This window comes from Nicotiana sylvestris, chromosome 12, assembly GCF_000393655.2.
Source record: "Nicotiana sylvestris chromosome 12, ASM39365v2, whole genome shotgun sequence".
Classification (NCBI taxonomy): Eukaryota; Viridiplantae; Streptophyta; class Magnoliopsida; order Solanales; family Solanaceae; genus Nicotiana; species Nicotiana sylvestris.
Genome location: NC_091068.1, coordinates 4,321,164 through 4,334,809, shown reverse-complemented (window position 1 = coordinate 4,334,809; position 13,646 = coordinate 4,321,164). Strand labels below are relative to the sequence as shown.

The window sequence follows — 13,646 nt, the reverse complement described above, 5'->3', positions numbered from 1 at the left end:
TGAGAAACTTTTAATGATCTCTTTTGTCAAAAGAATGATAAGTTAGTATTATTAAGAGAGTGATACCAAAATTAGAATTTGTTTTGTTTTCCCCCAGTGTCCGATACTCGTTTTGGAGGCTAACTAATTGGCGTTTGTGTCTGAAGTTACTATAGGGGTAAAGCATTTCCTATTAAAGACGACTTCATTGTCAGGACTCGATGGTTCAGATTAGCTATTGGCTTTAAACAAGAAGTTCTCCAAATAGTTTTTTGTCGAACAAATTCTTCAGACAGTTCACTTATTTCGCAGACAAATTTTCTCCTCATTGTTTTTTTACGATACACTGAATTATTTGAAATTATATTTAAACTATACAAAATAATATATAAAGCAGCAAAAATATGCATAATAGGAACTAATTAACAAATCTCCATTCCCACAAAAAGACCTTGTTGATCGATCACTTCGCACTCTCTAGAGAAAAGGTAAAATTTAATTAATATTCTATATAGTAATAATGCTTTATCACATTATTAATGGAAAAACTTTAACATGCCTATAAAAAGATTAGAACATGCTTATGAGATTCTCTTTTTCATTTTCTAACATAAAAAAAAAGAATCTGATTCAAAGGAAGCACATTCTTGTCCACTTGAAAAAGAAAAGAATCAATCTAGTAGCAAGAAAAAGCAAACTATGCAAATTAATGACTAATTAAAAGAGCAAAATAGTTGTGCTTATTTTTTGCATCGTTTTAATTAGGGGTATTATTACTTTTAGCTCGCGCCAGAAACTATTTACATCTGATACCCGAAAAAGTGTTTAAGATTTGTATATAACATATATAATGTATATATATACAAAAAAAGGCCAGCCGTTGCACTAAGCTTCCGCTATGCGCGGGATCCGGGGAAGGGCCGGACCATAAGGGCCTATTGTATACAAAAAATATACAAATTTTATACATTTTTTGGCTATTATTTTTACAGCAGTTATACAGTGTCATTTCTCCTTTTAATTACTGCGCTAAAAGACATGATTAAAAACAAAAATCCAGTAGGCATTCAAAAATTACAAACACCATTTCGATTAATAGAACCAATTGACATTAATAATTTGCTTGAGGACAAACCATATTCCATTAGACTAATGACTTAAGCTTTTTAAATTTATGATCGAATCGAACATCTCCAAATGTTAGATGAACATAAAAGATCCTCAGAGACGGATCTAGAAATTAAATTTTATAGGTTCAACCTTTACGGTTTTTAATATTGAACTCATTGTATTTTTAAATTATGAGTTCATATTGCAATATTAATGATTTTTTACACATAAACTTATGCTCCGCGTCAAAAGTATTGGATTTAGTTGAACCGTGATACATTACATCCGTCTCTGATCATACTCGAGCATTTTATTGGACACCTGACATATTTCGTTGTGTTCAACGTAACAATGTTGCAATTCCAAGCAAGTAAATCGAGATTGACTATATGTAAATTCTCACTGTGCATATCGCTTCATTTAATCACGTCTCAGTTAAAAGAACAAGTAGAAATGATTAAAAATGAAAATTTAATTAGCCTCAAGAATTACAAACACCATAAATGGTGATGATAAGAACTCTTACCTGAAAACAAAGCAAATTGCATTAATTTGTTTGTTGACAAATCATATCCAATTAGACTAATGACTTAACATTTACATGAACATAGGGAATGTATACTCGAGCGTTTCACTGAACAGTTGACACGTTCAATTAAATTCAACGAGCAACAATAACAACATTTCAACTTCAGTTTGAATATATAAGAATCCTTACTGTCCATGTTGCTCCATTTAAGTCCGTCTAATCAGTTCAAAGAGCGATCATGGAAAGTTCACGAAAACTTTCCTCGTCTGTCTCTGAGAACTGAGAATGTCTAGCAAGAGTAATCCTCTCACAAATAAGCCGGACTGCTCTCTCCCACCGCGTACTGCTACCACCACCACCACCACCACCGCCATCCGAGCCACCAGTAGACTGATCAGTAGTAGTGTTAAAAGTTATTTGACTCATTTGAAAAGAAAAAAGCCTCAAAGAATAAACTAAATCTGAGTAAACATGACCAATTGGTCTACAACTAAAAGCTGCTAGTTTCAAAATAAATGGCCATAATAAACTAACAAGTAGTGGAGAGCTTAAACTATGAGAAGATGTGGCCAAAAGATTAATTTTTCCAATAATCAGAAGATGTAAACCCATAATTTCTGATGAGTGAAGACTGAAGAGTATACTTTCTTGAGAAGAAAATATGGGTGCAAGTGGAAATCAAGAATTGGAATGGCTTTGGAGAATATTTTTAGATATATAAAAAAGAATATATTGAAGAAGAAAGAATAGTGGGAAAAAGAGTTGGTGTAAACAAGAATCTTTATGTCAACATCTTTATAAATAGTTTCTCAAACGGCTGTTATAAATGTTGATATTGGGTAAAAGGAGGAAGAGTTAAATTATACTAGTAATATATAATGAGGCGAATTCATAATTTGAATTTAATGAGTTTAACTATGCACATAATTCTTACAAATAAAATTGTAGATTCAGATCTAATATTTGTTGAGATTTTAATAGATTTTTATATGTATTTATACATGGTATCAAAAATTCTCGGTTCAGATGAATCCACATCCGCCTCTATCGATGGGGACATTATTTTACACTCTCAGTACAACTCACGATTTATAATATATTATTAATCTATTCTTTAATTAATCATATCTGGCTTAATGCACAGATGTACGTAGTTCAAACTCTTCAAAAATATTGATGTATTCGTGTCGGATCTTCCGAGGTATATCACTTTTGGAAAATCCAACACATAACTCGATAATATCTTTGAAAAGTGCGAGCAACGTAGCTCTAAATAGGTAATAGTATCTTGTTAATGAGAAATTTTGAGGGTTTGCATTTATGAAGAACTATCGTGTAAATTTAGCTAAATTCTATAATCATTCTAAAGGCCATTAAAAATCTTTCGTCTTTGGAGCTGTTGGAGTTTCTAAATAATCTAACTTGGAGTTGCATGCAAATTAATACGTAAATTGATTGTGTTCGAAACTTTGATCATTTCATATGATGATAATTTGCCGTCGAGGAATCTTGGAGCAACGGTAAAGTTATCATCGTATAAGACCTATATGTCACGAATTCGAGGTGTGAAAATAGCCATAATAGTTACATTAAGATAGACTATCTACATCACGCCTCTTGGAGTGCAATTCTTTCTCGGATTCTGTATAAATACCAAATATTTTGTCCACTAGCAACTGAAATGTCAAATGTACAACTTAATTCAAGCCATTATTACAGTAGTTGAATATGTCATGATTTTACATTTTACTTGGAAGTCAATTTTGGATTTCAAATAATTGGTAATATCATATGACAGGCCTTTGGATATCACATCACGTGAAATGGGACAAAGATTTGGGGCCTAGTCGAAATTTCCAACGAAGTTTCCTTTTTAAACTTCATTAGAAATTTTGCTTTGGAATTTTGTGGTAATAGAGTTATGGCAACACGTGGCTATATTTCAGATTACATCTGACAATGTGAACCAATATGTGATGGATATATCATACACCAAATCCTTAATAATGTTCCATCCCATCCTTATTCTGAAATTGAATTTTGTGGATTCGAGTTAAGAATTCTGGTATAATAGGTTTTATTTTTATTGGGGTTCATAATCTATGTTTTTATATTAGTTTAGTGATATTTGTTGTATATATAAAATCGTAATCAAAGTTATTGAATTCGAACAAATCATAAACTAATATACTAGGTCTGCCCTTGAACTTTGGGTATCACCTAAGGAAATGTCATCACTTGTCGATGATATAAAAGAAATATGTCAGCACCTTCGACTCTTCAAATGAATCTTGCTTTCGCTCAACTCGACTATTTTACTAAATATTTGTTATTTAGATAAATCTGTACAGTAGACTTAGGCACATTACCCAGCATATCTTTTGTATGTGCTGAAATTTGAATTATAATCTCCTATGACTATCACCTACTTCATTGATCGTACGTGCAAAGGCCATTTTGAATGTGATAAGTCGAACATCCCATATATTAAAATTTTGTGGATTCGAATTTAGAATTCTAGCACAGCCGGGTTTAATTTTTATTGGGTTATAATTTATCTTTTTATACTTTGTTTAGTGATATTTAATGTATACTATATAGGATCTGAATCAAAGTCGTTGGACCTAAAAACCCTAAACTACTACACTAGGTCTGTCCTTGAACTCTCGTATTACCTAGGAAAATGTCATCACTTTCGATGATATAAAGGAAATAAATTAGCACATTCGACTCTTCAATTGAATCATATTTGCGTTCAGCTCGACTATATATATTCTACTGAATATTGGTTACCTCTCATTCGCATAGGAATCAGATAACAACACACTAGACTTAGGCAAATTATCTAGCATATTTTTTGTATGTACTGAAATTTGAATTATAATCTCCTATGACTACCGCCCACTTTAGTGATCGTATGTGCTAAGGCCATTTTGAATTTGATAAGTCGAACATCCCATATATTAGAATTTTGTGGATTCGAATTTAGAATTCTAGCCCGCCTGCTGAGAGATTATTTATAGGATGAGATTTCAATGATCATATTGGGACGACTGCAGGCGGCTATAGCGAGGTGCATGGTGGCTGCGATTTTGGGGATAGAAACGCATGAGGTACTTCATTGCTGGATTTCGCAAAGGCATTTGAGCTGGTGATTGCTAACTCTAGTTTTTCAAAGAGAGAGGAGCATTTGGTTACTTTTCAGAGTACGGTGGCGAAGACTCAAACTGACTAATTTCTCCTTAGGAGGGGCGACAGAGGGCCGTGTAAGGATGGAAAGGTTATCCCGTGTGAGACCCTCGCGATGCAGCATAGTCTCTTGGTGATGGATGTCGGTATTATGATGAAGAGGAATGCACGAGGTCGACCGAGGATCAAGTGGGGAACCTTGACTAAGGATAAAGCTCAGGAGTTGGAAGGGAGGTTATCGGCTGTGGGAGCATGGAGGAGTAGTGGGGACGCGAACGATATTTGGTCGACGATGGCAGATTATATACGGGAGGCAGTGGGAGAGGTGTTGGGAGTCTCGAAGGGTTAGGCTGGCAGGCACAAAGGCGAATAGTGGTGGAATGAAGTGGTCCAAGATAAGTGGAAGCAAAGAAGGAGGCGTACCTGAAGTTAGTTGGGAGCACATGCGAGGTTGAGAGGAGTGCGAACAGGGAGAGGTATAAAGTAGCTAGGAAGGAGGCGAAATTGGTGGTTACGGAGGCTAAGACTGCGGCTTTTAGTCGTCTGTACGAGGAACTAGGGGCCAAAGGCAGGGAGAAGAAATTATTCTGACTGACCAAAGCGAGATAGAGGAAAGCCCGGGATCTGGACCAAGTGAGGTACATCAAAGACGAGGATAGTAAAGTATTGATGGGAGATGCCCATATTAAGCGGAGATGGTAGACTTACTTTCATAAACTTCTGAATGAAGAAGGGGATCATGATATTGTGTTAGGTGAGTTGGGCTTTCTGAGAGCCACTGCGATTTTGGGTATTGCAGGCGCATTAAGGTCGGGGAGGTCGTGAGGGCTATGCGTAATATGAGCAGGGGCAGAGCTACCGGGCTTGATGAGATTCCGGTAGAATTTTTTAGGTGTGTGGGTAGAGCAAGCTTGGAGTGGTTGACTAGGTTGTTTAATATTATTTTTAGGTCGAAGAGGATGCTGGATGAGTAGAGGTGGAGTACGGTGGTTCCGTTGTACAAGAACAAATGTGACATCCAGAGTTGCAACAACTATAGAGGCATCAAATTATTGAGTCATACTATGAAAGCTTGGGAGAGGGTAGTAGAAGCGAAGGTGAGCAGGACGGTGCCTATATCAGACAACCAATCAGGTTCATGCCGGGTCGTTCTATACGGAAGCTATCCACCTTATTAGGAGGTTGGTAGAACAGTACAGGGATCGGAAGAAAGATTTGCACATGGTATTTATTGATTTAGAGAAAGCGTATGACAAGGTTCTAGAGAGGTTCTTTGGAGATGCCTAAAGGCTAAAGGTGTGCTGGTTGCTTACATTAGGGCGATTAAGGACATATATGATAGAGCTAAGAGTCGGGTTAGGAAAGTGGGAGGTGAATCTGAGCATTTTTCGGTTGTTATGGGGTTACACCAAGGATCTGCGCTCAGCCCATTCTTGTTTGCTCCGGTGATGGATGCACTGACACACCATGTTCAAGGAGAAATGTCATGGTGTATGTTATTCACTGATGACATTTTTCTGATTGACGAAACACAGGGTCGCGTTAACGAGAGGCTGGAGGTTTGGAGACATGACCCTGAGTCTAAGGCTTTAAAGTTGAGCAGGATGAAGATGGAGTATCTTGAGTGCAAGTTCAGTGCTGACCCGAGGGAAGCATGGACGTGCGGCTTGGATCGCAGGTCACTGCCAAGAGAGGAAGTTTCAAGTACCTTGGGTCAATTATTCAGGGAGATGAGGAGATCGACGAGGATGTCACAAACCGTATAGGGGTGGGATGGATGAAATGGAGGTTAACATCTGGAGTACTGTGTGACAACAAAGTGCCTCCGCTACTCAAAGGTAAATTTTATAGAGCTGTGGTTAGGCCGACCATATTGTATGGGGCTGAGTGTTGGCTATTTAAGAACTCACATGCCCAGAAGATGAGAGTAGCAGAAATGGGGATGTTGAGGTGGATGTGCGAGCACACTAGGATGGTAGGATTAGGAATGAAGATATTCGAGAGAACATGGGCATGGCTCCTATGGATGACAAGATGCGGGAAACGAGGCTCAGATGGTTCGGGCACGTACATAGGAGGATCTTGGATGCCTCGGTAAGGAGGTGCGAGCGGTCGGTGTTGGTGAGTATGAGGAGTGGTAGAAGGCGGCTTAAGAAGTATTGGGGTGAGGCGATCAGACAGGATATGGTGAGGCTTCAGATCTCGGAGGACATGACACTCGATAGGAAGCTGTGGAGGTCGAGCATTAAAGTTGTAGGTTAGGAGGTAATTGAGTTCATTTAGTCTACCAGTGTGAGGCTAGGCTGATTAGGATTTAGTCTTAGACTGCTAGTAGTCAGTGTTGTGTTTACACTACTCTTCCGCTTTCATAGTGTCGGACCTTATTTAATGGTTATTATTTTTGCTTTCCATTTATTCATTGGTTCTTATGATGTTGTTATTATTTTCATGGTTTTTATTGATGGTACTGATATAATGTCTCTTTTTATCTTTTCGTCTTCTTGAGCCGAGGGTCTATCGGAAACAACCTCTCTACCCCATCCCCCCCCCAAACCCCACTTGTGGGACTATATTGGGTCATTGTTGTCGTTGTTGTTGTTGAATTTAGAGTTCTAGCACAATCGGTTTTAATTTTTATTGGGTTATAATTTATCTTTTTATACTTAGTTTAGTGATATTTAATGTATATGTAGGATCTGAATTAAAGTTATTGGACCCGAAAAAACCCTAAGCTGCTATACTAGGTCTGCCCTTGAACTCTAGGTATCACCTAGGCAAATGTCATCACCCGTCGATGATATAAAGGAAATAAATTAGCGTATTCGATTCTTCAATTGAATCTTATTTGCGTTCAGCTCGACTATTCTACTGAATATTTGTTACCTCTCATTCCCATAGGTATCAGATAATTGCACACTAGACTTAGGCACATTATCTAGCATATTTTTTGTATGTACTGAAATTTGAATTATAATCTCCTATGACTATCACCCACTTTATTGATCGTATGTGCTAAGGCCATTTTGAATTTTGATAAGTCGAACATCTCATATATTAGAGTTATTTTCATGAAAAATCGCTTCAAGCTTTAATCTTGGGAAAAAATAACAAAAATGGTGATTTTCTGTCTGGCTTCTTCTTGTAAAATTTGTTTATGTTGTCAATTAAATTATGCACTTAGTAGGCTGAGTTTTTTTTTTTTTTTTAAATTTATTTAATTGATGAAAAGGTTGTTTACCCAAAGCAACGAGATGATGAGAAAGTGTGAAACTTGCAAGTCTCAATTATCTAAAAAGATAAAATTAGTTGAGCGCAAAAAAGGGATTAAATCTAGAAAAGTTTCCATTATAAATTGCTTAATATAATTTAACGATCTCTTTTTTCATTATAGAAAATCTCCTCTTTAAGTTTGTTGGACCAAAAAAGGTACAAATGTACTTTACGATTTGGATATTTTTGTAGTATTCTCTTATCTTATGGTCAAATCAATCTTGTAAAGCAATACTAGTACTTAATTAAGAAGCCAAGTTATTCATTTTAGATTGCCTACTTTTGTTCGTTTGCTTCATCTTTTATTTCTTTTTCTTTTTTCTTTTTTCTTTTATACATATACTACTAGTACTAAAGACTGCGTTATTTTCAGAACTGCCAAAATAAGATGATTTGGAATAAGCCAATGACTAAAAATGACATTTAAATATTATGTTTCTTAATTAGTGGAATTGTCGCACTTGACAAATATTCTATTGCGGGAAGGACAAGGCAATTAGGCAAAGTTTCAATGAATAAAATAATAGTACTAATTAGAGCATATCACTAATTGAAAAAAGAGTCATTGTCTTCATCTACACTCTAAATTGAAATAATCAATAAAGGATCAATCAAAAATATGCTGCAAACTGCAAAGCATAAGTTTACTTTCTATACACAAACAATATAGAAGGATTTTCACACTATTAAATTAGCTAAAAGATAATTACATAAAATGACTGATAACAAATTAAACTAATCAACCCCAATATCAGGAGGACATCAACTATCTGGATCTTTATACAAATAGTCGGTCATATTCATTGTTTATATTTTCTAGTTATATACATAAATTATACATAATTATACACATATAATACATAAGTTATGCATATATTATACCTCTACGGACTATTTTTAGTTTAAGCGGTTGAATGAGCGACAAGTTGGGTTAATTCTTCAAAAAGAATAAAAAAATCTTTACCTAAAGAATAAATTATTGACCAAGAGTTATTGGGGGTAAAATTCACAAATAGTCACTTATTTCCACGAAGATTCAAATTTCATAGGGGCCACTTCATCATGTTGTGATGGAACTACATGACAATGGCTATTTTTTTTTAATTATAAGACGGAAAAGTGGTTAGTGGGCTATTTTTATGGCATTGGCCAGCCGATGCTAATTGCATTTGCTTGCCAAAAGGTATAAAATAAATATAATTTTTTTATATTTAAAATACATACATATATATATATATATATATATATATATAATATTTTATCCATTATTATTTTTGGGAACCGCTAAAAATATACATTTCCCCTATATTTAGGAGTTATTGTATCGATATATGAGCAGACATAGCTGGGCCGGCCCTATTCCGAAATATGGGCCAGGTCCAGTTTATAGAGATGGGCTGTATATACTCTTTGTCGGGTTGGTGGCCCAATTACCAAAATTTTAGTACTGCGCACGCTAATGGCTGCTCCTCCTCCTCAAGAAGTAAAGAACAAATTCAACAATGGTGATATGATCCGTAAATTGACAGAGGGCGGAAGAATGATAAGGGGAGCAGCTTTATCGGAATGTATATTTTGCCAAATTGCTACCTCTTCCACTTCCACCACTCTCCTTCACTCCGTAAGATCATATTTTCACACACACACACACACACAGAGTCGATGTAATTTAATTTTTTTTTGCTTTAATTGATTTTTTCAGGATGATAAAGTTGTTGAATTTCACACGCGCACACACACACATACACAGTAATTTGAGATTTTGTAGCTTTAATTGATTTTTAGGGATGATAAAGTCGTTGCATTTCACTCACACTTGAGTAATTTAATTTTTTTTTTAGCATTAGTTGATTTTTGCAGGATGATTAAGTTGTTGAATTTCTCGCACGTGCACACACACACACACACAGAGTAATTTGAGATTTTGTAGCTTTTATTTGATTTTAAGGGATGATAAAGTCGTTGCATTTCTCTCTCACACACGCAGTAATTTAACTTTTTGTAGTTTTAATTTGATTTTGCAGGATGATAAAGTTGTTGCATTTCGAGATATTAATCCATCTGCCTTCAGGTTCTTCAAATTATCATCAATTCTTTTTCCTTTGTCTTTCACCTGAATTTTAATTTCAATCAATTACTAAGCCTCAATCACAAACTAGTTGAGCTCCGCTTTTAAAAATCTTCTGAATCTTCATCATAATTTGAGCACTTGTCTTCTTTATGCTGGTTTGGGCCAGAGTATGCTGTGTGAAGCTCAGAATATAGGAGTTTTGAATTCAATGTGTAACTTATTGAAAAAAGTTATGATCATTTTCTAGTGCTTCTTAGTTAATTGATGAGAACAAACCTTTCTTGTGAATACTATTTTGGTATGTTCAGGTTTAGTTGTTAACAGTGCTTTTGAAAGAGCAAAGCCAGAAAAGCACAAGGTCCATGAGGCTTGAAGCAAGAACTGAAGTGCACAATGTACGAAAAATTAAGAAATATTATATGAATACTAGTACTATAATAGTTAAATTGCGATTAAATGAATTAATGTCAGCATCCAATGTACAATGATGCCGACACCTATCCAACTCCTGAAAATTTAGATTCAAAGAACTGACCGCTTCTCATTTGGATCGCTGTGCACGTCATTGTTTGAAGCACACATTTCTTTGAATCGCATGGCTTCACTCATGAAATGAAAAACGATGGGTGTTCATAGATGCTGTGAATCCTGTTTGCTGAGTTCCTTTTTTTTATTGCATTTTTACCAATAACTTATCCAATTCATCATACTGAATGATACTGGCTGAGGGACAGAGGAATACTTATTTCCTGGGTTTGTAGTTAATTAGTAATCTGCCAGATAATTTTGTAGTAGTTGTGTGTAGATGCCCATGTTAATGGATACCCTTTTTTTTATTAGCTAGGGCAGCGTGTGACATTTAGACACATCATTTAGCTATACTAGAGTACAATTTGGCAGATTCAACTTCCGATTCTCAAGTTGGTATGACGACTCATTTGGAGTAAAAGATTTATTCTTTTCTTGAGACTCGTATGAAATCAAACTAAGTCATTAAAATGGGAGGGAGGACTATGAATGATGTCAAGCATAGTCATTAGAAGTGGAGGGAGAGCTATGAATCTCATACTTATTCTTCAAAGCTAGTACTGCTTGCCTTTTGTTTGGCATATTATTTTGGTCCATCAAATATATTTACCATGAGGTTAAACAAAATTTAGAGATACCTCTGTACAGTTGTATTTGTTCTCCATAAATTTTGGAAACTTTCAATCGGTATAGTCAATGCAATGTTGGAATATGTCTTAGCCAACTTATTACGCTGATATGTGATGTCAATCATCTATATGCACTTCTGTCACTCACATAGCATGTAAATTTGCAAAATCCTTTGTAGTTATCTCCTGTTAATAAGTTGTTTGAACTCAAAATCTGATAGGCATTACTTGGTAATTCCAAAACAGCACATTCCAACTGTCAAAAACCTTCAGAGAAGCCCGGAAGATTTCTCCTTGGGTAAATTAAACTTTCTGAAGCATACTTACCACCTCATTTTCTTTTGAAATCCTTAAGCTACTTTATTTCTTTGTATTCACACTTCTAACTTGCAGCTTCTATTTCTTACAGTGAGTCACATGTTAGATGTCGGGAAGAGTCTGTTACATAGGGATGCACCTCAGTGCAAGCATTACAGGTAAAGGACTTACATCTTCAGTTGCTCTACTGTTATTCTATAATTCGTAGTAGTAAGTAGTAACATAACCAAGCCTAATACTCCTTAAACTCTCTTCAATGACTTTGCAGAATAAATGCTGGGATCTAAACCAGTGCTTAATCCAATGATATAAGGACTTTAATTTGTGATTCTAGCTTTTTTCTTTATTATGTTGTTCCTTATTGTCTGGCACTTGTATTGAATTTTTGGGGCCAATCAACACAACCTTCTGTGGATGAAGAAATACATTTTACAATCTTAAGCTGCTAGTTGTTAGTACTGACTTGTGACTACAAATAGAGAACACAGCCGCAACAATCTAGTCGATTCTCTCTAACATACAAGTCATAACCAATATATATTTCTAAGTATCCTCACACGTTTTTGATATTTTAAGAATCTTACTGTTACTTTATATTTTGGCATGCTTAACATAAAAAGGCTTGTACCTGGAGAAGGAATCTTTTTCATTCATATTTTTCCATTATCGCAGATTTGGTTTTCATCAGCCCCCATTCAACAGTGTTGATCACCTTCACCTCCACTGCTTTGCACTTCCTTATACTCCAAGGTACCCTTTTCTCTACATGCTTAAACTGCCCTGGATACTCAAAGAATATTACCTTGTCCAAAATTTTGAATTTATTGGAAGTATTGTATATTCCTTTTTCTGATTTTAAGACATTCAACAGCTGGAGGTTTATAAAATACTTATCATTGGGGCCACTCGGTGGATTTGTTGAAGCTGAAAAGCTATTGGAGAGAATAAAGCCACAAATTCCTCATCACTCATCTATGTAATTGTCTGTAAATTTGCGGTTTCTAATTAAAATTGGCAAATGTGTAAGTAATCTGCTAACTATTCTTCATCAATATATACATGTGTAAAATTCAGTAATTAACCTTGAGAATGATCTTGCTACAGAACCTGACTATTCAATTATATTTCTTGATTGAAAAATCAAAGTTGGATTCAAGAACTTCTTTAAGTTCCACACTTTATTTCCTTTCATGTCTCGGGTATTTCATGCTTCGTATCAGAATCGCTGTAAGAATAATAATCTCCTGTGGAAGTGAAAATGGCTTGTCTGCATAGTTACTTCTGTCTTTTAAATGAGTGTACTAAAAGGGATTTCTGTTTACGTGTTTGTTGCTTACGTACTTTTGGTAGCAGGTCAGTCCTTGGCCTTTTTATAATATTAACTACTGGTTTTTCTTCTTTCAAGAAAACCGTGCATGCAATTAGTCAGAATCTCTTACATTTCACAAGTAAAGGTGAGCTGTGTTTATGGATTTGGGTTCATTAGCATTGGTCAAAATAAATTGCAAATACTGTGTCATGTCAAATCTGTGTTGCTTTCCCTTTAGTGCCGCGAGAAACCAAAAAACTGAAAAACCTTGTTCACATCCTAGCTTTATCTATTTTTATTTGTGTTTTGCTTTGTACTCTAGGATCTAGAGCAACAATTAGATTATATTATCAATGTCCAGTCCTCACGGTAGATGTGTCTTCCTGAGAGCAAGTGTAGATCTATTATAACCTAAATTATTCTACCATTAACTTTTAACTTCTTACCTCTCCCCTCCCTGGCTTGATTGTGACAGTGAAGTTTATGAACCAGCTTTAGAGCAATAAGTCATGCTCTGAGCATTAGGTTCTAAATATCATGCGGTAGCTGTTCTCGCTAGGTTGATATAATGTTTTATTCTAGCTCCATTTCATGTTCTAAGCTTTTCTTTTGCTTTAGTAAGAGCAGGTTCACCACGGTCTCTGTGCATCAAGGGAAGTCTCATTGGTATAAGTGGTGCTTTAGTGATTTTTCAGATTTGAAACATGATTTTTC

The 13,646-nt window shown here is 35.5% G+C and overlaps 1 protein-coding gene across 1 annotated transcript; it reads left to right on the top strand.

Annotated features, from left to right (window-relative positions):
• The first annotated feature begins 9,513 nt into the window (after nt 1-9,513).
• Nucleotides 9,514-12,782, top strand: LOC104225809 (bifunctional adenosine 5'-phosphosulfate phosphorylase/adenylylsulfatase HINT4). The gene is made up of 6 exons (XM_009777673.2): nt 9,514-9,698; nt 10,102-10,148; nt 11,527-11,603; nt 11,715-11,781; nt 12,296-12,373; nt 12,495-12,782. The coding sequence occupies exons 1-6, from the start codon at nt 9,537-9,539 to the stop codon at nt 12,601-12,603; spliced, it is 540 nt and encodes a 179-aa protein (XP_009775975.1). The 5' UTR covers nt 9,514-9,536; the 3' UTR covers nt 12,604-12,782.
• Nucleotides 12,783-13,646: the final 864 nt, after the last annotated feature.

Bases quoted from the DNA above. Each gene is read 5' to 3' on its own strand.
- LOC104225809 (XM_009777673.2), top strand. From the start codon at position 9,537: ATGGCTGCTCCTCCTCCTCAAGAAGTAAAGAACAAATTCAACAATGGT. The intron at 10,149-11,526 runs GTTCTTCAAATT...AAAATCTGATAG, and splicing joins ATTAATCCATCTGCCTTCAG to GCATTACTTGGTAATTCCAA. The intron at 12,374-12,494 runs GTACCCTTTTCT...GACATTCAACAG, and splicing joins GCACTTCCTTATACTCCAAG to CTGGAGGTTTATAAAATACT.